The sequence below is a fragment of the Brassica napus genome, chromosome C2 (genome assembly GCF_020379485.1).
Source record: "Brassica napus cultivar Da-Ae chromosome C2, Da-Ae, whole genome shotgun sequence".
In the NCBI taxonomy this organism is placed as follows: domain Eukaryota; kingdom Viridiplantae; phylum Streptophyta; class Magnoliopsida; order Brassicales; family Brassicaceae; genus Brassica; species Brassica napus.
Genome location: NC_063445.1, coordinates 1,482,591 through 1,505,284, shown reverse-complemented (window position 1 = coordinate 1,505,284; position 22,694 = coordinate 1,482,591). Strand labels below are relative to the sequence as shown.

At 40.3% G+C, this 22,694-nt stretch overlaps 7 protein-coding genes and 1 non-coding gene across 11 annotated transcripts; 6 read left to right on the top strand and 2 right to left on the bottom strand.

Moving 5' to 3' along the window:
- Positions 1-289: 289 nt before the first annotated feature.
- Positions 290-4,189, top strand: LOC106385431 (magnesium transporter MRS2-7). Its single transcript, XM_048746755.1, has 11 exons — positions 290-1,957; positions 2,061-2,090; positions 2,319-2,424; positions 2,524-2,643; positions 2,725-2,801; positions 2,997-3,227; positions 3,307-3,351; positions 3,449-3,493; positions 3,593-3,622; positions 3,707-3,826; positions 3,910-4,189. The coding sequence occupies exons 1-11, from the start codon at positions 1,706-1,708 to the stop codon at positions 4,021-4,023; spliced, it is 1,170 nt and encodes a 389-aa protein (XP_048602712.1). The 5' UTR covers positions 290-1,705; the 3' UTR covers positions 4,024-4,189.
- A 490-nt stretch (positions 4,190-4,679) lies between these two features.
- On the top strand, positions 4,680-6,056 carry LOC106382956 (cytochrome b5 domain-containing protein RLF). Of its 2 annotated transcripts, none has more exons than XM_013823059.3 (4): positions 4,680-4,806; positions 5,040-5,108; positions 5,212-5,527; positions 5,612-6,056. In XM_013823059.3, exons 2-4 carry the CDS (start codon positions 5,070-5,072, stop codon positions 5,884-5,886), a joined length of 630 nt encoding a protein of 209 aa, XP_013678513.1. In that variant the 5' UTR covers positions 4,680-4,806; positions 5,040-5,069; the 3' UTR covers positions 5,887-6,056. The 2 variants fall into 2 exon arrangements, with proteins under 2 accessions (XP_013678513.1, XP_013678519.1); XM_013823065.3 differs by having other exon boundaries at positions 4,694-4,806; positions 5,064-5,108.
- Positions 6,057-6,206: 150 nt separating this feature from the next.
- Positions 6,207-9,025, top strand: LOC125581386. 3 transcript variants are annotated; one of them, XM_048746743.1, is made up of 2 exons: positions 6,207-6,381; positions 7,097-9,025. In XM_048746743.1, the coding sequence occupies exon 2, from the start codon at positions 7,225-7,227 to the stop codon at positions 8,836-8,838; it is 1,614 nt and encodes a 537-aa protein (XP_048602700.1). In that variant the 5' UTR covers positions 6,207-6,381; positions 7,097-7,224; the 3' UTR covers positions 8,839-9,025. The 3 variants fall into 3 exon arrangements, with proteins under 3 accessions (XP_048602700.1, XP_048602701.1, XP_048602702.1); XM_048746744.1 differs by having other exon boundaries at positions 6,252-6,381; positions 7,106-9,025; XM_048746745.1 differs by lacking the exon at positions 6,207-6,381 and adding an exon at positions 6,456-6,981 and having other exon boundaries at positions 7,106-9,025.
- A 202-nt stretch (positions 9,026-9,227) lies between these two features.
- Positions 9,228-11,577, top strand: LOC106382950 (malate dehydrogenase 2, glyoxysomal). Its single transcript, XM_013823049.3, has 8 exons — positions 9,228-9,501; positions 9,625-9,843; positions 9,914-10,228; positions 10,533-10,622; positions 10,705-10,824; positions 10,934-11,023; positions 11,123-11,217; positions 11,321-11,577. The coding sequence occupies exons 1-8, from the start codon at positions 9,427-9,429 to the stop codon at positions 11,391-11,393; spliced, it is 1,077 nt and encodes a 358-aa protein (XP_013678503.1). The 5' UTR covers positions 9,228-9,426; the 3' UTR covers positions 11,394-11,577.
- Positions 11,578-11,794: 217 nt separating this feature from the next.
- Positions 11,795-13,114, top strand: LOC125581391 (soluble inorganic pyrophosphatase 6, chloroplastic-like). The gene is made up of 3 exons (XM_048746753.1): positions 11,795-12,275; positions 12,692-12,930; positions 13,015-13,114. The coding sequence occupies exons 1-3, from the start codon at positions 12,027-12,029 to the stop codon at positions 13,025-13,027; spliced, it is 501 nt and encodes a 166-aa protein (XP_048602710.1). The 5' UTR covers positions 11,795-12,026; the 3' UTR covers positions 13,028-13,114.
- On the bottom strand, positions 11,829-11,902 carry TRNAV-AAC. Its single transcript has one exon. It is a non-coding gene; the product is annotated as a tRNA-Val (tRNA).
- A 127-nt stretch (positions 13,115-13,241) lies between the features above and the next one.
- On the bottom strand, positions 13,242-16,284 carry LOC125581387 (serine carboxypeptidase-like 19). Its single transcript, XM_048746746.1, has 14 exons — positions 16,099-16,284; positions 15,852-15,997; positions 15,406-15,482; positions 15,183-15,305; positions 14,998-15,100; positions 14,868-14,905; positions 14,680-14,781; positions 14,499-14,585; positions 14,242-14,409; positions 14,087-14,158; positions 13,889-14,007; positions 13,661-13,777; positions 13,518-13,563; positions 13,242-13,437 (listed from the first exon to the last, which is right to left on the bottom strand). Exons 1-14 carry the CDS (start codon positions 16,218-16,220, stop codon positions 13,357-13,359), a joined length of 1,401 nt encoding a protein of 466 aa, XP_048602703.1. The 5' UTR covers positions 16,221-16,284; the 3' UTR covers positions 13,242-13,356.
- A 207-nt stretch (positions 16,285-16,491) lies between these two features.
- Positions 16,492-20,707, top strand: LOC125581385. Its single transcript, XM_048746741.1, has one exon. The coding sequence runs from the start codon at positions 17,688-17,690 to the stop codon at positions 20,625-20,627; it is 2,940 nt and encodes a 979-aa protein (XP_048602698.1). The 5' UTR covers positions 16,492-17,687; the 3' UTR covers positions 20,628-20,707.
- The last annotated feature ends 1,987 nt before the right edge of the window (positions 20,708-22,694 follow it).

The following is a 22,694-nucleotide window of genomic DNA, read 5'->3' as shown; positions in this document are numbered from 1 at the left end:
TATTTTTCTCAATGAGTTCGATTATATACAGAAAGGTTTCAATTAAGATATGAAAATAACTTACATCATCAACCAATTTTCTATTGACTAATTGTAGTTCTGTGAAAAAACTATATGCACTAGAAAGGCTAAAAAGATATCCACAACATTTAAAGCATCAGTAGTTTATTATTCCAGCCCATGGAAGGGAGAACGAAAGCCCAATGGCGTGAAAGTAACGAATGGGCTTACCTTACTGCGTTTTTCTTAATCTAGATTCTCCCTTACCCACCCTAAAATCTCTTGACCCGACCAAAAATGGGATCGTCTGCGAATACTGAAACCAACGACACCGCCTCGTAACCGTGGAACCACAAGCCTACTAAGCTAAAGACGTTACTGGACCAGTGTTCTACTAGACAGTTGAGATTTTATCTGAATCTCAAATATCCATTCCCAACATCTAAAATAGTTCAAAGCTAATGGGACATCGTGTGCTAACTCTGGGACATCGTATGCAGCTAATGCATCGTCCTTTTCTTCTTCTAGCTTCTTCATCTCCATCTCCTGCTCGTACACAATCATGTAACAATCTTAAATTTTTTTTCTTCTAGTGGCTAGGTCAGAGCAAGAGCTTAAAACAGATTCTGAGAGTACTTTACGTTGCATTGTGTCTGAATAATACCTCAACCAAATATCCATCACTATCTGAATCATCACCTTCTAGACATCTGAAAACATGCGAAAAAAAATGTAAATCAAAGATATGATTTCAGTGAAATATAAAGGGAATTGGAGCAGAACTCACTTACAAACTCAAAACAGATTTGGGGAACTATTTGAATGAAATGATTATACTTTTTCCTCTTCTTATGTGGCTGTTCTATCTTCTTCTCCTCTTTGTCTTCTACATTCCGACGACCATTTACTAAACCAGGAATGTTAAAAACATTAACTCTAAACAATCAGTTACCATCAGATACAAGGTGTAATCAAGATCCTAAAGCGAAAATTCTCAACTGTTGCAAATACCATTTACTCTCCACTACCATAATCAATTAACCACTTTCTTTGTCATAAAAAGAAGCTACAAACTACAAAAGAAATACATAGAGGATAAAAAGAAGCTTACTTACGAATTTGCGTTTGAGAAAGGGCTTTGTTTCTTGTTACGCTTCTCAACGAACTAAGGATTCTTCTTAGAAAAGTTTCATATACGCTGTGACAGTTGACTTGGCGTTATTGAGCCCGAACATCGTTAATGGTAGTAAAGAAAAAGATTTTCTCTTCGTGATCTGATTTTATTTGAGCAACTCTCGCTGAGATTAGCTGCAGTCTTAAATTCGAAAAATAAAGAATACAATATGGAATTGTTACTTTTTACAAGTCTAAGTTGTTTGGCAATGAATTTTGTTTAGTTTTGATATTATTGTTTTTAAATAAAAAAAATTAAATTATGAACCAATCACAATATAACAATTTTTCTCAAACATCTTCTGTGAATGAGCAGTTAATATATATGAGCACTTAAAAAGAAGTAACATTGGGTTGTCTTGTCTATTCATGTTCATGTTCTCACTCACGCGCCGCCGTCGATTTAGTAACGTTCGGAATAACATAACACTAACGGTCACGACTTTCGAGGAAACTACTATTATTACTTTTTGCTATTGGTTATCATTTGTTGTAGCGTTGACTTTTTAGTAGTTGAGGAGTTGAATCAGAGATGTCGCCTGACGGAGAACCGGTTACGGTGGATCCGTCGACAGTTGTCACGGTGAAGAGGAAGACAACTAAGTCATCTCGCAGTTGGATATCCATAGACACCACGGGGCAAAGAACGGTGCTTGACGAAGACAAATACGCGATCATGCACCGTGTTCAGATCCATGCTCGCGATCTCCGGATCCTAGACCCGAACCTTTCTTACCCGTCTGCTATTCTTGGTCGAGAGAGAGCCATTGTTCTCAACTTAGAGGTTGGTCTTGGCAACTTCTTGTTTTCTCTTAAATTTTTTAAAGTTTATGTTATGTTTCATTGTTTCATATGTTTTGTTTTTGGGTCCGGACCGTCCGGTGCAGCATATCAAGGCCATTATCACTGCTCAAGAGGTCAGTGACTCTCAGTTTACTTTTCACTTCTTTTTTACTGCCTTGTGTCTAAATTTGACGCAAACACCAGCAGTGAACTTTTTAAACAAACTAGTTACTTTAGTGTTTGGGTGATCTTCTAAAACATACGTATCCTTATGGGGATCCTTAAGTGATAGTTGTAACAGTTTCTCTCCTTTTATGTAATGATGGGACTGGTTTGGTTATTAATTAAAATTAATGACACAGGTTCTGATTCGTGATTCGTCAGATGAAAATCTTATTCCTGTCTTGGAGGAGTTTCAGAGACGCTTGCCTGTGGTTCAAGGAGATGCTGAAGCGGGTGAAGAAGATGGTAGTCTTGATTTTCTTTTTTGATGCCTAGAGCCTACATAAGAACCACTCACTCTTTGTCACATGTGGAACTAAATGTATGATTGTTATTACTTTTTAGAATCACCGTTTGAATTTCGGGCGCTAGAGGTGGTTTTGGAAGCTATTTGCAGCTTACTAGCTGCAAGGACAACAGAACTAGAGACTTCTGCTTATCCTGCTTTGGATGAACTAACTTTGGGCTCTTTTTAGTGGTTATTTATTGCCATCAGTTATCTATTTTCTAACTACGTCTGACAATGAGCACAATTTTTCATTTTATAGATAAGTAGCCGTAACTTGGAAAGGGTTCGTAAACTGAAAAGTGCCATGACACGATTAACAGCTCGAGTCCAAAAGGTATCACTAGGAAACAGAGTCTATGTTTATGATTTAAGCCTCATGAGAATTAACATTTTCTTAAAGTGAGTCATACACTCATCTGGTGTTGCTTCGTATGTCTACTTTAAGTCTCTGAGTTTTTTTTTTTTTTTACAATGAGTATTTATATGTAGACTAGAGAAGAATTAAAGCTCCCTCATCACTTGTTTGTAGGTAAGGGATGAGCTGGAACAATTGTTGGATGATGACGATGATATGGCTGATATCTATCTTTCAAGGAAGCTTGCTGGTGTATCTTCATCGGTTAGTGTTTCTGATGAACCTCTTTGGTATCCTACGTCACCAACAATAGGTTCCAAGATTTCAAGAGCAAGTAGAATGAGTTTAGTGTCGGTTCGTGGGGACGATGAAAACGATGTTGAAGAACTTGAAATGTTGCTAGAGGTTTGTTTGTTGCATGAATGGTGTCTACATATCTGCTTTCATCTATAAAACAAGCATTAATTTGATTTTGTTTTAACAGGCTTACTTCATGCAAATCGACAGCACTTTGAACAAATTAACCGCGGTACTGTATCACCTTGGCCCTCTTATTTTTTTTAAAAAATAGTTGTGAATCTTTTTGATATTTCTGGCTTAGAAAGTATAATTGAAACATGATGCAGCTACGTGAGTATATTGATGACACAGAGGATTACATTAACATCCAGGTAACCAAAATGAAAACCTATTTACTTACCTAAGGATGTTATTAAATTGTATCTCATCTCACTGGTTAATGTAAACTATAATCATTGTTTTTTTTGCAGCTAGACAATCATCGAAATCAACTCATTCAGGTGAGTGAATACATATGAATTGATAATAGATTGAGTCTCTTTATGTGTCTAATTAAATTAACTGTAACCATATAATATCTGCAGTTAGAGCTTATGCTAAGCTCTGGAACTGTTTGCATATCAATGTACTCTATGATCGCGGGAATATTTGGCATGAACATTCCATACACATGGAACGACGAACATGGATACGTTTTCAAATGGGTACGGAACACATTTTCAGAAAGAATCGCGCAAGCAAGCGCAAAGATTCTATTTCTTACGTTTATTTTTTGATCAATTGGCAGGTGGTTAGCCTGACAGGGACATTTTGCGCAGCCTTGTTTGTGATTGTACTGTCGTACGCTCGGTACAAAGGGCTTGTGGGATCTTGGTGGTCCAAGGAAAATAAACAGGATTGATCGTAAGACTTTGATTGTAAATGCATGCTGTGTAACTCTTCACTCTTTGAAATATACGATGAACGATTAGGCGGATACATGGTTTCATTACACACTCTTACATACGTTACATTTGATGAATAGTGTTATGTACAGTTTCATATAATATAAAACTTTAAGTGTCAAATTTATAGTTTAAAAATATTTAATTTAATTTATTAATAATTTATTTTTGGCTATTTTGCAAAATTTTAGAGAAATATGACTGATTTGGATTAATTTTTAATGGAATCTAGATATTTTAGATTTTTTTTTCTAAATAACTGGACTCGACTTAGATTTAACCAGTGCTATAGACTCGAAAATTATATGTATTTTACTGGTATTTTAGTTAAGATCCGAATCAATCTGAATTTGAAAAAATTTGATTAAACTCAAACCAAAAATTTTCCAATATCTAATTAGATCCAAATATATCGAACTTGAGTGACATCCGAACCCGAACCAAAAATATCGGAACGTCCGGCCTAGTCAAATTATTGAATGAAGTCAAAACGCACAAGGTGATGTAACTACTGTTATTTCTAAACCGAATTAATGGAACCAGAACAAACCAATTTTAATTAGCTTATCTGATCCTAAACCGAATTGAACCGAGTCAAAATTCATCCAGCCTCCAGGGCAAGAAGAACATGACTCGTCCGTCCATTCTCATCAATTGCCAATAGAACTCTCCTCTGTTTCCCCCTTCGATTCTCTGTTTCAGGATCCCGAAACGATCTCCACTCTCTCAGATCACACCAGGTATTTCAATTCTCTTTTAGATTATGATTATTCACCGTACATCTGATTACCCCTTTTCTTCAATTTGTTTGTGTGTGAGAATCTCTAAGCTAATGAATCTCTAAAGTCGTCATCTTTACACTCTGTTATGTCAAATTCGACGAGTCCTCTTTGTTTAGATCTTCTTCTAAACCCAGAGAGTGCTTTAGATGTTTTATAATCTAACTGATACCAACTGTTTCTGAAAATTATAGCTCAAAGCTCTGTTTTTTTTAAAGCTCAAGATGGATGCTTCCAAGGATGATGACTTCACATTCTCAAGTGTGAGTTTACACTCTTCTCTTCAGAATTTAATACTAGCTTATAAAACATTAAAGTTTAAGACTTTATGATGTTTGGTTCTTTGGTTTTGTCCTGTTTTAAAAGGTTGTGCCATCAGATAGTGAAGTATCTCTAGAGGCAAAAGATCTCGCATCACGTGTAGACTCTATCACCCTTAAAGATGCATTAGATCCTCAACGCAGCAACAAGCCTCTGTCTCAAGTTCCCCCCAAGGAAAAAACAGTTGGTTCTTTGTCCTTCACCGTGACTGACTCTTCCTCTTCATCAAAACCCTCCAACGAATCATCATCTGAGATTATCAAAGCTAGAAAGCCTATAACACGCACCAAAGTCCCCTTCGAAAAGGGTTACAGCCAAATGGACTGGCTCAAACTCACAAGAACACATCCCGATCTCGCAGGTAAACCTTTCTCTTCTTCTTTGTTTTCCCCTAAATGCACATTTTTGATGTGGTTTATTACAATACATGATGTTGTTGTTGCAGGCCTAAAGGGGGAGTCGAACAGGAGGCTTATATCGATGGATGAAGTGAAGAAGCACAACAAGACGGGAGACTCCATGTGGACTGTGTTGAAAGGACGCGTATACAACATAACCCCTTATATGAATTTTCATCCCGGAGGTGTTGATATGCTGATGAAAGCTGTTGGGAGAGATGGGACGTTGTTGTTCAACAAGTACCACGCTTGGGTGAGTTATGATATATTGCTTGAGAAATGCCTTGTTGGTGTTTTGGATGATACCAAAGTGAAGAAGTAAGAAGCGTAAGCGTGATGGATTATCATATATAGAATTCTTAAGTCAAATAAGAATAAGACATTTTTTTTTAGTGTTTGATTCTTCAAATGCAAACGCTGATCACATTGATGTATTTTTATTAGACTTATACGCAACTCTTTGATGTTAATATATGTTAAAGTTCTCCTGAATCATTGATAACATTATGTGATTAATACAACATTTTTCTTTTAGTATATATACAACATTTTTCTCCACTTGAAGGGGCCAATCAGAGCCCTTCTTTCTGACAGGGGCCAGGGGTAGTTAAGGTATTCGAGAAAAAACCATGACTGGTCGTAGACGGTATTGTGATATTCTGACACTATCATTTTGTTATTTGCCAATAATCTAGTTTCTTGTTTATATGACTCACCTGTGTTGGCTGTTTCTTTGATTTTATTGGCTCTTCTTCTTTCTTCCTCTAGTTTTTTCCTTTGAGTCTTATATCTGGAGGTCAAGTTTCAGATCCACCAGGTATTCAATTCTCTTCTTCTTCATTCTTTCTGATTTTCTTTTATGTGATTTCAAATAGTTCATTCATTTGATTGGTCAGAGTTCATGAATCAGAATTTGTGGCTGTACTGTATCTCAGAAACTTGCTGATAGTATGAGTATTTGTATTATTATTTTTTTCCTCCTGCTTCCAATAATCAATCTTCCAAGTTCCAAGTCAAACCTCTGAAAACAAATCTTCCTTCAGATTTTTTGGATCTTGTGTGTTGGATCTTCAATCATGGTTCTAAATGAAGTGTTGTATTTAAAAAAAGGAGTTCCTGATGCATCTCTCATGTGATTTTCACCCTTTTTTTTTCTTCTGATTTTTTGGGAAGACGGATGAGAGCACATGATAGCTTTAGACATTAAGTACCATTGTCTAAATCTATTTCATTCTATGAACTATGTACAAATTTTTACATCTTATCTTTACTTAGTTAAGGCTTCATTTTGCATCCAAAATTCATTTGGTTGTGTCCCTTAGTCCCTGCCTTATGTAACTTTCAGTCTTGTGCACCTCACTTCAAATGCTTTCTTGCTTCTATGAACTTACATGCCCTTGATTGTGCTTCTCTTTAGGTCGTATCCTTATGCCACCTTCCGATTTTCACCTGTTACTGCATCCAGTTATACAATGTTCTTTGCTCTTCATGCATCACCCGTCTTGTTTAATGCTTTCTTGATTTTGTTTCAGGTCTTTCAGGTCTCATCATCCCCACCAGTAATGTCTTTCTCCTGATAGTATTAGACTAGCAGAATAGTTTCTTCTTTCCCTTTCTTGAAGATGGACAGGGAAGACACATCTGGCTTTGTGAGTGGCGGATGTTTATTATCTCTTGTCATGTGCTAAGTGGTAGTTTTTGGGAGCTCTCTATCTACTACACCCTTTTCATCAATATGAGTGACAACTCTCTTACCCTCAACTCCCTGGGAGACTCTCAAAGCCATTTTTGCTCTGATGTCTCTAACTGCACTGATGATAGCTGCCGCTTGGTCCTTGGATTAGGTCCAACATCAGCTTCATACTGTTATGGTACTCAAGAACTCGCATCACGAGGTGGTTCACTTCTGCAACTTGGTCCTCCAGACACTCTCAGCGGACTTGATCCCTCATCGTCTACATATACTAGCAGACAATGTGTGGTTCCTCCTGTTGATGAAGGTTCCTCTTCTGCAAAGAGATCAGGTGGTTACATGCCATCACTTCTGTTGGATCATTCACAAGTGAGTCTAGAGTCATCCTTCTCTGTACAACAGAGGAGTTACAACCCCAAGAAGTGCAATTTCTTGGGATGTATGAAGGGAGCTAGAGGATCTTCAGGGCTCTGCATCAGCCATGGAGGAGGAGGAGAGAGATGCCAAAAGCCAGGCTGCAACAAAGGCACAGAGAGTAGTAAAACCACTTTCTGCAAAACACACGGTGGAGGGAAGAGATGTGAACACTTGGGATGCACGAAGAGCGCCGAAAGAAAAACAGATTACTGCATATCTCACGGTGGTGGAAGACGCTGCGGGTTCATCAAGGGGTGTGACAAAGCAGCACGTGGCAAATCAGGTCTCTGCATAAAACACGGTGGTGGCAAGAGATGTGTTATAGAAAGCTGTGCGCGAAGTGCTGAAGGACAAGCTGGTCTTTGTATATCTCACGGCGGTGGGAGACGCTGTCAGTTTTCTTCAGGTTGTGATAAAGGAGCTCAAGGGATTACTAACTATTGCAAAGCACATGGAGGTGGGAAACGCTGTATATTCTCAGGGTGTGGTAAAGGAGCAGAAGGGAGTACTCCTCTGTGTAAGGCGCACGGTGGTGGGAAGCGTTGTCTCTCTGAAGGAGGTGGGATTTGCTCGAAGAGTGTGCATGGTGGGACTAACTTCTGCGTTGCTCATGGTGGTGGGAAGAGATGTGTTGTGGAAGGGTGTACTAAGAGTGCTCGTGGTCGCACTGATTGTTGTGTTAAGCACGGTGGTGGGAAACGGTGTAGGGTTGGTGAGTGTGGGAAGAGTGCTCAAGGGAGTGGTGAGTTGTGCAAAGCTCATGGTGGTGGGAAGAGGTGTTGTTGGGGAGGTGGGGAGTGTGAGAAGTTTGCTAGAGGGAAGAGTGGTTTGTGTGCTAAGCATAATAGTGTTAAGGAGAAAGGAGAAGATGGTGGAAGCAAGAGTGGTTTGATTGGACCGGGGCTGTTCAGTGGTCTTGTTGTTGGCTCTAGTTCTGATCATTCTCAGTGTGAAGTTAGCGCCATAGAGTTGGAGAAAAGGCAGAAGATGATGATACCTATGCAGGTTCTTGTACCTTCATCAATGAGGTCTCTAAGTGATTCACATGAAGGAGATGCAAACGTGATTGATTTTATGATTCCGGAGGAGAGAGTTCATGGTGGTGGGATGATGATGTCTTTACTTGGTGGTAGTTTGAAACAATCTTCCACTGATGGAAACTGAGAGCATTCTCTTTGTTAAGTTTTACCTGTTCCCAGCAGAAACCTCTGTAAAGCTGTAAATGTGTGTTTGTAACTTGTAAGTGGTTATGTTTGGGCCTTCGGTGGGCTTCTTTATAACTTACCAATACAATTGTTCAACACAAATCTACTATTTATAGCTTCATTTGAAATTTACAAACTTCTGTAAAGCTGTAAATGTGTTCAAGTTCAACAGTGTTTATTGTGTTTTGTGTTTGTTAGTAACTGGTTAGGTTAGGTTGCTCTTTTGTGTTGTCAACTAAATCCCCAGCTTAATTTGGGCCTTTGTGGGCTTCTTTATAACCACCAATACAATTATTCAACCCAAATCTACTATTTTTATAGCTTCATTTGAAATTTGTTTTATGGAAATTTTGAGAGCCACAACAACTATCAAGAGAGGAGAGCAACATAAAGAAGATAAAGTGATAAGGAATGGCTCCAACAAATAAAAGACAAATACTTATGTCATATTCTTTCAATATAGTCCCCATGTTTTAAAGTTATCTCACTTCTCTGACATACAAATCAAAACTCTCTACCAACGAGAGCAAACAAAGTGAAGACAAGAATGGAGTTTCGTGGAGATGCCAACAAGAGGATTGCTATGATATCAGCTCATCTTCAACCTTCTTTCACTCCTCAGGTTTTTATTCTTTCCCTCTGCTTCTAACTCAAGTTATCTTCTTTTGATGGTTTGTATGTTAGCATTAAGGTTCATCAAAACAAAAACTTAGTGGTTTTGTCTTCCTGGTCTGATAATCATTAGATGGAGGCCAAGAACTCTGTAATGGGACGAGAAAACTGCAGAGCGAAAGGAGGGAATCCAGGATTCAAAGTAGCTATTCTTGGAGCGGCAGGTGGAATAGGACAGTCTCTATCCTTGTTAATGAAGATGAACCCTCTCGTCTCTTTACTTCATCTCTACGATGTTGTCAATGCTCCTGGAGTCACTGCTGATGTTAGCCATATGGACACTGGAGCTGTTGTACGTACCTCTCATCTTTGACTTCTTGCTAATGTCTTGAGTAATGACTAATTCTTGATTGTTTTTTTAGGTTAGAGGATTCTTGGGAGCCAAGCAACTCGAGGACGCCCTAACCGGTATGGATCTTGTGATCATACCAGCTGGTGTGCCGAGGAAACCAGGGATGACACGTGATGATCTCTTTAAAATCAATGCTGGGATTGTTAAGACACTATGTGAAGGAGTAGCGAAATGCTGTCCTAATGCTATAGTTAACTTGATTAGCAACCCTGTGAACTCTACTGTCGCTATTGCTGCTGAGGTTTTCAAGAAAGCTGGAACTTATGATCCTAAGAAACTCCTTGGAGTTACTACACTTGATGTTGCTCGTGCCAACACATTTGTGGTAATAATGTCTTAATGATTCATCACTCAAGAGTCTTAAATTATTTATAGGCCATGTTTCAATTTTTTTTAACATGTAGTGAAATAATTTTAAAGGTTAATAGATCTATCTATATATGGTTGATGTTTTTTTCCAGCTTATGATCTCTAAATTTAGCAGTATATATAAAAATTTAAAATGTTAGACCATAATGTAATATGTTATTTTTGAATTTTTTGAATTTTTAATTTTTAGATTTGAGCATGTTCGACTGATCCATTTGAACATGCTATTAAAGGCACTGATTTGATCCAATCTTGTGCAGGCTGAAGTTCTTGGCCTTGATCCAAGAGAAGTCGATGTACCAGTGGTTGGAGGACATGCTGGAGTCACAATATTGCCACTGTTGTCACAGGTATCATATCAATAGAACAGGAAAGTCATTTTCGTTACATTACATCAGTTTCTCTGCTAATTGATGTTTTTTATGGCCTCAGGTTAAACCTCCAAGCAGCTTCACACCTTCAGAGATTGAGTACCTCACAAACAGGATTCAAAACGGTGGAACTGAAGTTGTGGAGGCAAAAGCTGGAGCTGGATCTGCAACACTTTCAATGGTACAAAACAAAACCAACTTAATTTTTAAAACATAATCATAACTCGGTTCTTCTCTTGAACAATCTCATGAATACATGTGGAAATGTACTACTTCTACTACTACTATAGGCATATGCTGCAGCCAAGTTTGCAGATGCTTGCCTTCGCGGGTTAAGAGGAGATGCGAATGTCATTGAATGCTCTTTTGTTGCTTCACAGGTGTAAATTATGAAAAGGCTATTCAATTATACATCTCTCTCTTTCTCTCATTCTCTTAACGGTTTTGATTTGTAATGGTGTCGTTCTTTGCAAGAAAAGGTGACAGAGTTAGCATTCTTTGCAACCAAAGTGCGTCTTGGACGTACAGGAGCAGAGGAAGTGTTCCAGCTTGGGCCCTTGAACGAATATGAAAGGTCTGAAACATTCTCTCTTCAAATAATATAACCTGTCTCATAAAAGAGAGCAAAGAGAGGTCTTATAATCTTGATTTCTTGAATTTTCTTTGACAATCTACAGGGTTGGTCTGGAGAAAGCAAAAGAAGAACTAGCTGGAAGTATTCAGAAAGGTGTCGACTTCATCAGGAAATGAAATCAAGAATAATCACAGAGAAAAAATAAAATCTTCTTCGTTCCTAAAATCATATGATCATGTACCACTACTACTTACTCATCATGCCCATGTCCTGCTTTCTTCTTCTTCTTCTTCAACTTTGTAAAAATTCCTTTATCAGTTTGTATAACACTGTGGTGTCTTAAACACGGGTTTTGATGAAGTGAAGTTTCGACATTACATATGTCAACAGCTACTTAAAACCGGCCAGTTTAGGATTGGACACAAAACATTGAGAGATCAAACATATTATTTTCATTTGACTTTTATTAATAATTAAGAACGAAAACTTTATAGGAAGCAAGTGTGTTTCCAACTTCTAGCTAAAAAAGTACATAAAACAACATGTACAGTTAGTAAACATCGTTGCAGAGTGACAAGTTTGTGTAGAAGGGAAAAAAAAGGAAAAATGATTGGCTTCGTCCAGGTTCGAACTGGAGACCTTCAGTGTGTTAGACTGACGTGATAACCAACTACACCACGAAACCTTTGTGTTAACTCTTCCAAAATTTTAATATTTATACTATTCATTAAATTTGGTATTATAAAAACCACGTGATCTGTTAACTGATTCGTCTTGTCCGAAGAAAGTGAAAACGCTTCTCCACAGTAATGGCGGCCACAAGAGTGATGATGACTGCAGCTCAAACCACCTCGTGTTTCCTCGCCAAACGAGCCTTCCTCCTCCCAGCGAAAACATCACACGGCGCTCTCTGCTTCAACAGAAGAGCTTTAGCGTTGAAATCGAAACGACCCTTCTCTTGCAGTGCCATATACAACCCTCAGGTCAAGGTTAAAGAAGAAGGTCAACCCGAAACACTAGACTATCGTGTCTTCTTCCTCGATGGCTCTGGAAAGAAGGTACCTTTTCTCTCTCTCTCTCTCTCTGTTAAAGTTCAAAGCTTTTTAACTCTCTGAGCTCTGAAGGATCTTCCACATTGTTAAATTAGACCAATGCAATCAATGTTCTTGTGGGTTAAGTTTGGTTTATGCAAATGAAAGATTGTTTCTTTTAGAAGATGCTTTTGATTCGTTACTCTGTTCTGTGTTTGTGTCTCTGTGTTAAAGTTTAAAGCTTTTTAACTCTCTGAGCTCTGGGGATCTTCCCACATTGTAAAATTAGACCAATGCAATCAATGTTCTTGTTGTTAGGTTTGGTTTATGCAAATGAAAGATTGTTTCTTTAGTGAATTTTCGTTTGAAGATGCTTTTGATTAGTTACTCTGTTTTGTGTTTTTTTTTTTGGTTAAAAGGTTGAATATGCTTATTGTGTATAGGTTTCTCCATGGCATGATATACCGTTGAGTTTAGGAGATGGAGTTTACAACTTTATAGTTGAAATCCCTAAAGAGTCTAAAGCAAAAATGGAGGTTGCTACTGATGAAGCTTCCACTCCTATTAAACAAGACACTAAAAAAGGAAAGCTCAGATACTATCCGTACAACATAAAGACTACAAGATCCCAGATGGGAAGCCTGCTAACAGATTCGGCCTTGGAGACAAACCAGCTAACAAAGTAAGGTCTTGTGGGTACTGCTTCATGTTTGGTAATGAAACTGAAAGAAGCTATAACGGTTCTTGTTTGGTGTTTTTTTAACAGGACTATGCATTGAAGATAATCCATGAAACAAATGAATCATGGGCTAAGCTTGTGAAGAGATCAGTTGATGCTGGAGACCTTTCACTTTTCTGAACAGTTTTTACAAAATGATATCTTGCAGTGTCTCAATTATGAGCTCAGAATAATTATCAGACTAGAGTCCTTTCATCATTCTTGTTTTTTTTTCCTGTCTTGTAAATGAGATTTTGTTTTTCACCATTGATGACTGAGAAATAATAAAAGGTTATTATTATTTTTAATTTTTGACTTAATAACCATAAACGAAAACAAAAGCAACTCATGAAACTTTTGACAGAGAGAGAGAGAAGTGAGTGAGGAACTTCAGAGAGATTCACCATCAATCCATCTTTTGAACATAAGTGAGCATTGGTCTGGATTATACTCAGCAGTGTGTCCTCCTCCCTACACATATCAAACACTATCATTTTTAATTCTGCCAGCAGAAACTCTAGAGAAGACAGAAAGGGTTTAGAATTTGTTGCCTTGATGGTTGCAAATGTCATCTTATTTGCATAGGTCCTTGTATATCTACAAAACAAGGGATACAATTTAAGTGTGTTTAAAGATCATTTAGAAAGTTGATGAGATTGGAGTTAGAAACAGATGTTTTTGGCTTTGGCTTTACCCAGCGACTTGATTGCTAGTCATCATCCAAGGTCTCCAGTCATCAACAATGGAATAGTTGAGAGATTTGATCCATGCTTCAGTTGAAGAGAAAGGTATCATCATATCATGATCACCACTGTTCCCAAAATTTGCAAATATTTATCTTGTGACTTGATCAAGATGCAGAAAGAATAACATTTAACTAATATTTGTGACTCAAAAAAAAAAGAATGAAGTATTATCTTGCCTGTAGATGAGAGCGCGGAAGCCTTTACGGCTATTATTGACGTGATATGGAATGGCATTGTGAATATCATATGTATATGGTATGTTTTGAGTGTTGCATCGACTCCATTTTCCGAAGCCCTACATAACATTTAACATTTAATTGGTAACGTTGTGTTAAGTTTTTATTTAGAACAAGAAACAAAGTTCACATAGGTACCTTCTTCACGCCTAAAGCTCTGCGTACATTTTCATCATTTGCCCAAAAGGCAGACAGAAAATACCTATAAGTCTGAGAATACAGTAAGTGTTAAAAAATCACAAACCTATGAATATACAATATAACCAAAAATGAAAAGAAAAGAGAATTAATACAAAGCAGCTTGGAGGAGGTAACGATGATGAATCATTTCTTGAAAACTCCTTGAGTTCTCTTCTTCGACTGGTTCTGATATTTGGTAAGGTTTGTGATATGTCTGCTAAGACATAATCTACTTTGCAGTTTGGTAACAAAATCTGCTCTATGTATATCTCTGAGATGCACTAAGGACTCAAAAAACAAAGAGACAAGTTAGTTTGTGAAAATGCATGTAGATACCCATGTGGTGTTTTTTTTAGTTATAATCCCTTACCTGATGATAAGCTAGAAGCCCATTTGAACATTTTGCATTACTTGGATCTACGTTAAAGAATTTGCCTCCACAGTTTCTTTCAAGTGACTGCATATAGTAGTGATGTAAACAAGATTGTAACCAAATGTCTCAAGAATTTCATTATAATGATGATGGTGATGATGAAGAAAAAAGTATATACCTCATGGAGCTCATCTGAAATAAGTCCCATCCGATGCGCAAATGAAACTCTATGATTTGGTTCTAAGTTTGTACGTACTGCAGGGTTTCCAAGAACATATCCCTGCTCAGTTTATATAAATTATATTAAATCTCATCCAAAAATATATTGGTATTAAGCCAAAAAAGGAGAGATTAAAGTTTTGTTACCTGAATATTTATGAGTGGTGTGAGACCTTTTTCATTTCCTGTTTTGATATTGTGTAATGTGATTAAAACATTTGATATAAAATATAAGAAACTACCATAGAGGCATAAGTGAGTGGTAAGTTAAAAATACCAAGTGAAATCTGTTGCACAACTCCTGGAACAATCTTCCCGGAATATGAATCTCCACCAACGTAAAATGAATTGGATATAAACTCAGGGTGGTCCACAAACCACTACAAGCAACAACATAGTGAAAAGTTTTAGAAAATAAACCAAAATCATCAAGAAAGGTATAAGAAAGAGAGAACACTCAACACTCCTAAGGAACTGGTCGATTTGGTGAATTTGTTTGGTGTCGCTCGTCTCAGCAGCACGCCGAGTTTTGGCATAAGAATATCCAGAACCAGCAGGAGATTCCAAATATAAAATGTTAGCCACCTGAAAAAAAAATTGAGTATACATATTACACATTCTCTTTAGAAGCAAGATGTTGGTATTACAGAGGAAAGCATTATAAAATTAGTAACTAATCTCTCGCCTTTGTCCAAGAAAAAGATGTTAGCTCTAAAGGAGGCAGTGTCCCATTATACTCATTCCCTTTAAAAGCCAAAGGACCTGACAAAAACATTTAAAATTAATTAAAAAATCACACAACACATGCATAAACTAAATTATTTAGCACAGAACACATGCATTAATTAGACTTGTCTTAACCCTCCAAACATTATAAAAATCACACAACATATGCAACTAAACTATTTTTTACAGAACACATGCATTAATTACACTTGTCTTAACCCTTACAACATAAGAGAATCACACCATACATGCAATTAAACTATTTAATACTGAAGACATGCATATCAATTAGATTTGTTTAATTAAGCCTTAAAATATAATTTTCAAGATGGGATCCCTAAGTAAAACTAGTTAGTTAGGACTCGGTAAATACAATAAATCCCAAAAAAAAAAGGATTTGTTTACCATTTGCAAACAGAAAACCACAAATGGAGCTGCATCCAGGCCCACCAGTTAGCCAAATCATGAGAGGATCTTTATCTGGATTTCTCTCTGATTTCACAAAGTAGTAAAAGAGCTCAACATCTCCAGATTCACCAACACTCACATACCTTGTTATATAAAACCACATGCAGCAAAGAAGAAAGAGACATGTCTTAGATTAAGGATTTTTTTATAACAAATTGGAGTGAAGAGATGGACTTTGTTTTACCCAGTCTCGAGCTCAAAAGGAAGAGGACCTTCAAGACCAGGAAGATACTTCACATGCAAAGAAGCATCAACCAAAATCAAGATGCTCAACGGAAATAAGACTAGAAAGTAAAGATTTCTCATTTTCTCTGCTTCTTGGTGTCACTAGCCTTGCATGCGAATCATTAATTAGTTCCACGAAGCTTAAGCCCAAGTGCGAAGAAAGAAGACTGCGAATTTCAGTGAAGACAAATTAGCACATGCAGTGCTCAAAACGTGGCTACCGTTTACGTAACAAGCGTGTTGGCGCCTTTTTCAGAGTTTTGTCAACCGGACCGGTTGGACCGGTTAAATAGAGGAACTTCAAGGCTCCACAACCAAACCAATGTGAAACGTAACACCTGTTTAGTCTGTTCTTTGTTTTTTTCTCGTTTGTCTCATCTTTCAACAACCTGATAACAACCAAATTACAATTCGTCCTTATCGCAAGGGACGATTCTCTCACGAGCATAACCGTCATTTTACAACGTTCAAACCTTAATCTCTTGTACAATACTCTGTGATTATAAGAAGACAAACACAATCATTCTACTTATATTTATAAAAGCAAACCCTCTCAGCAGCTCAGAGTGTTTGATAAATCTTCCTCCAAGTCAACATAAGCAACTCTGTTTCTCCTTTTACCCCATCTCTAATATTATTTGATCAAACTAATTGCACGTTGCAGATTAATCAGAAGAAAATGGATAAGATTGCGGATTTTTACATAAATCTCATGAAGCACACTTGTAAGAGAAGAGTTAAACGTAGCAGCTGAGTAATAACATTTATTACGTCCAACACTTCAACACCTTCGACATGATCTAAGAACAAAGAAAAGAAAGCAAAAAAAAAACATAGCCTTCAAAAGCCTAACATCCCAAAAAAAAAAAAAAAAGAGTTAGATCTTACTTTCTCAAAGACAATGAGAGTTTGACAAAACTTTTCTCCTCTCTTTTATTACTCTTTTCTCTCTCTAAGAGCATTGCTTGTGTTGGTAGTTCTCAAACCGGGTCCAACAATGTCATTCACACCAGGTCACGATCTATAAGGAAACAGATACACATAGTCAAAAGCACAACTACAAAGTGTGACTATACGTTTTTGCATCCCATGGAAGAAAGGATACTGATACGTACGAAGCAGAACGACCGCCGATCCTGTTTCACTATAGGAGAAGAGGACAAACATCTGAGAAATGATGAGAAGGACAGCTGGCTAGCGAGTAGAGTCGAGTAAGAATAAAGGAATAAAGGTCGTTATCAAGAAGATCTGCAGCACATGGCCTGTCGAGGATGTGCTGACGTGACTCGCAAACGTTTGAGGAAACGCAGAACGCTTGTGGGCATTCACGAGATCCTAGGAGTCTATAAAAGAGAGGAGAGAGTAGTTGGTTATGTCATCATTGGATTGATCAAAGTTGTAGTAGGGAGAGAGAGTCCTTTAACGTCTCTGTAATACTTTGTTCAGTGAATACAAACAATCTTTTCTCCTAAGTTCTGAGAGTTCATACTTAAGAAATAAGTTGATCTTATTAACTTGGTATCAGAGCTCGTAGATCTAAGGGAAACGATGGCACCAAAGAGAAACGAGGCAGAATCAACCGCGGACCAGATGCAGCAGCAGATGGGTCGCATCTCACTTCTGGAGCAGAGCATGACCAAGGTCGATGCGATGGAGCAGACCTTGGCGGTGATGCAACAGCAGATGAGCGCTTTCTTTGGCCGGTTGGAGCAGGAGAAGAACGAGCAGGCGAGAGAGAAGGCTCGTTCGCTCGAAGCCGCCAAAGGAAAAGCTCATCAGGAAGAAGAAACATCAGTCGGAGAAGGATCTTCACCGGTAACGACTAAAGCCGGCCAGGTCCTGGATCAGACACCGATTTCGGTGGAGGAAGAAGGATCAGAGAGGAAGGGAGCGTTTTCTCAGGGATCCAGTCAGATGGAGGAAGACTATCGGAACAAAAGATTGGCCCGCCGGCTTGAGCTACCCTTGTTCGATGGCGAACAAGCAGATAGCTGGGTGCTGAGGGCGGATCAGTATTTTGAGATCAGTGAGTTCACAGAGGAACAGAAGCTGAAAGCGGTGAAGATGTGTTTCGTTGAAGACGCACTTTTGTGGTATCGTTGGGAGCGTGATAGAGACCCATTCCGGAGTTGGAGTCAGCTGAAGGAGAGGGTGTTGGAGCAATACTCGACGGCGAGAGATACGTCAGCCGGCGAGAGGCTCCTCCGCCTCCGACAGGAAGGGTCTGTCAAAGACTACTGTCGGGAGTTTATATCGCTGGCGACAAACGCACCGGAGCTGACGGACGCGGTGTTGGAAATGGCGTTCATGAATGGGTTAAAACCACGCATTCGAGCGGGAGTGAGAATGTTCGAGCCAAAAACGTTGCAAAAGATGATGAGTTTAGCTCGGAAGGTGGAAGAATGGGAGGGAGACAACGGGGAAGACGATTCGAAACCCTACCCCAGTTTAGCAGGCCGTAACCCGAAACCCAATAACCGCAGTGACGAGACGACTAATAAGTTGAGCTTTAATGGGCCTAATCAACAAAAGTCCAAGCCCAACTACACGTCAAGCCTGTCACCGCAGAAGGACAAAGGGGTTGCGGGAAAGACTACGACCTATCACAATAGGGTAAAGGCTCCGTTTCGCCGTCTGACGCCGGCAGAGATCGAGCAACGGAGGTCGGCCGGTCTCTGTTTTCGCTGCGACGAGAAGTTCTTCCGGAACCACAAGTGTCCCAAGCCGGAACTCACGGTGTTGATTATGCACGACGATGGGAAGGAAGAGGTGTTCGACGAAGAGCCGTGTGAGCTGCTAGATGAGGAGGAGAACGAAGTCGAGGCAGTGGTGGCAGAGGTCTCAATTAGCTCTGTTGTTGGTCTGACCTCATCTCGCACGATGAAGTTAAAAGGGGAGTTGGGAGGAGAGGAGGTGACTGTCCTTATCGACAGCGGCGCCTCTCACAATTTCATTTCGGAGAAGATGGCTAGTCGAATGGGACTCATAACGAAGAACACAACACGCTACGGGGTAATGGTGGCTGGTGGAGTTAAAGTGCAAGGGAGAGGGGTGATTACAGGAGTAGAGTTGAAGTTGCAAGACTGTACCATTCACACGAGTTTTCTGCCTCTGGAGCTGGGTATAGCAGACGTGATTTTGGGAGTACAGTGGCTCGACACACTGGGTGAAATGCGAGTTAACTGGAAACTGCAGAGGATGAAAATCAGGTTGTCTGGGGAGTGGGTTCTGATACAGGGAGATCCCAGCCTTCATTCAGCAGGAGTGTCTTTGAAGTCGATTTGGAAAACGTTGGAGGAAGAAGGAGAGGGTATTGTAGTGGAGTTTGGAGGATTGCAGGCTGGGGAAACGGGATTTCCCGTGACCGTCGATCAGGAGTGGCAGGCCGTGTTGGGACAGTACGCTGGGGTGTTTCAAGAACCCACAGGACTGCCACCATCAAGAGGGAAGGAGCACGCTATATTGCTGGAGGCAGGAGCCAGTCCCGTTAGTGTCAGACCATTCCGTTATCCTCAAGCACAGAAGACGGAGATTGAGAAGCAGATCGGTCTGATGCTGGCAGCAGGGATTATAAAGGAAAGCAATAGCCCATTCTCAAGTCCGGTGTTATTGGTGAAGAAGAAAGACGGAAGTTGGAGGTTTTGCGTAGACTATCGAGCTCTCAATCGAGTCACCATAGCAGACAAGTACCCAATACCAATGATCGATCAACTCTTGGATGAGCTCCATGGCGCCGTGGTGTTCTCGAAGCTCGACCTCCGCTCAGGCTACCATCAAATTCTGGTAAAGTCTGAGGATGTTCCAAAAACAGCTTTCCGCACGCACGACGGACATTACGAGTTCCTCGTCATGCCATTTGGGCTCTCCAACGCTCCAGCAACGTTCCAGTCTCTTATGAATGATGTATTCAGACCTCATTTGCGCCGGTTTGTCCTGGTCTTTTTTGACGACATCCTGGTCTACAGCAAGACAAAGGAGGCGCATGAGAGGCACTTGGAGATTGTATTGGGGCTGCTGGAGAAGAACCGTCTCTACGCAAACAGGAAGAAATGTCACTTTGGTTGTGAGAAGGTAGAGTATTTGGGTTATGTGATCTCAGCACAAGGGGTGGCGGCGGATCCAGAAAAGATACGAGCGATGGTTAACTGGCCAGTACCAAGAGTAGTGAAAGAGTTGAGAGGGTTCCTTGGTCTCACCGGCTACTACAGGAAATTCGTGCTAGGCTATGGGAGTATAGCACGACCTTTGACCTCTCTGTTACAGAAGGATCAGTTTTTTTGGAACCAGGAAGCAACAGAGGCATTCAGGGGGTTGAAGGAAGCCATGACCAGTCCCGGTCTTGGCGATGCCAAATTTCGAGGAGCTGTTTGTGGTAGAATCAGACGCGTCTGGTGTAGGGTTGGGAGCGGTATTGATGCAGCAACAGCGGCCTATAGCATATTTCAGTCAAGCGTTGACTGCTCGCCAGAAGCTCAAATCAGTCTATGAGAGGGAGCTCATGGCGATAGTGTTCGCTGTGCAGAAATGGAGACACTACCTATTGGGGCGAAGGTTTGTAGTAAAGACGGATCAGAAGAGCCTCAAGTTCCTGCTGGAGCAGCGAGAGATCAACATGGAGTATCAGCGCTGGCTCACCAAACTGTTGGGGTTCGAGTTTGATATAATTTACAAGCCAGGGCTGGAGAACAAGGCAGCGGACGCCTTATCACGCAAGACGGAGGTCTCGGAGTTGTATGCGGTATCAGTGTCAACTGCTTTACAATTGGAAGAAATTGGCAGTGAGGTTGACAAAGATGTGGAGTTGCAGAAGTTAATAACGGAGCTCAGAGAGGACCCTTCTAAACACCCTGACTACTCTTGGGTACAAGGGCGTTTACTGAGGCAGGGGAAACTAGTGCTACCTAGAGACTCACCATTGGTGGGGGTGATCCTTAAAGAACACCATGACAGTAAGATGGCAGGGCACGGAGGAATGTTAAAGACTCAGAAGAGGATTGGAGAGTTGTTCTACTGGAGGGGGATGATGACGGATATAAGGAGGTATGTGGCGGCGTGTCAGACTTGCCAGAGACAGAAATACTCCACACTGGCTCCAGGAGGGTTGCTTCAACCGCTGCCGATTCCAGGTCAGGTGTGGGAGGATATCTCGATGGATTTTGTGGAAGGACTTCCAAAATCGGATGGTTTCAACGCAGTGTTAGTGGTGGTTGATCGTTTCACGAAATACGCACATTTCATCAAGATCAAACACCCCTTCACGGCGCCAGAAATCGCTCAACTCTTTGTGCATGGGATCATCAAACTACACGGGTTCCCTCGCACAATAGTATCGGATAGAGACAAGGTCTTCACAAGTTCGTTCTGGAAGGAGTTATTTAAGCTGTCAGGGTCAAAGCTGTGCTTCAGTACCGCTTATCACCCACAAACCGATGGGCAGACTGAGGTAACCAACAGAAGTATGGAGACGTATCTGAGGTGTTACGCAGGGGATAAGCCAAGAACGTGGGCTAAGTTTCTGGAGTGGGCTGAGCTGAGTTACAACACCTCCTATCACACTTCGATTCAGATGTCGCCGTTCCAAGCTCTGTATGGAAGAGTACCTCCGACGTTGTTAAGGTATGAGAACGGGTCTACGGTGAATGCAGAGTTGGAAGAACAGTTGAAAGAGCGAGATAGGATGTTGGATAGCATTAAGGAGCAACTCCATCGCTCTCAGCAGTTGATGAAGGAAAAGGCAGACATCAAAAGGCGTGAGGTTGAATTCACAGTGGGAGATATGGTGTTGGTGAAGATCCGTCCTTACAGACAGCGCACTCTAGCCAAACGCATTAACGAGAAGCTGTCTGCTAGGTTCTATGGACCATTCGAGGTGTTGGCAAAAGTAGGGCGTGTCGCTTACAAGTTAAAACTGCCCGAAGGTACCAAAATACATCCAACGTTCCATGTCTCACAGCTCAAGAAGATGGTCGGAGAGTTGGTGGAGACTGTGGCTATACCACCACAACTATCGTCGGAAGGGGTGCTGGAAACTGAGCCTGCAGCAGTATTAAAGAAAAGAAGGAATGAGAAAACTCAGCAGGAGGAGGTGCTAGTTCAATGGGAAGGGTTGCCGGCTCATGACTGCACATGGGAAGAAGTTAGTGTGATGAAAGATCAGTTCCCACAGTTTGACCTTGAGGACAAGATCAATTTCGAAGGGCCGGGTATTGATACGTACGAAGCAGAACGACCGCCGATCCTGTTTCACTATAGGAGAAGAGGACAAACATCTGAGAAATGATGAGAAGGACAGCTGGCTAGCGAGTAGAGTCGAGTAAGAATAAAGGAATAAAGGTCGTTATCAAGAAGATCTGCAGCACATGGCCTGTCGAGGATGTGCTGACGTGACTCGCAAACGTTTGAGGAAACGCAGAACGCTTGTGGGCATTCACGAGATCCTAGGAGTCTATAAAAGAGAGGAGAGAGTAGTTGGTTATGTCATCATTGGATTGATCAAAGTTGTAGTAGGGAGAGAGAGTCCTTTAACGTCTCTGTAATACTTTGTTCAGTGAATAC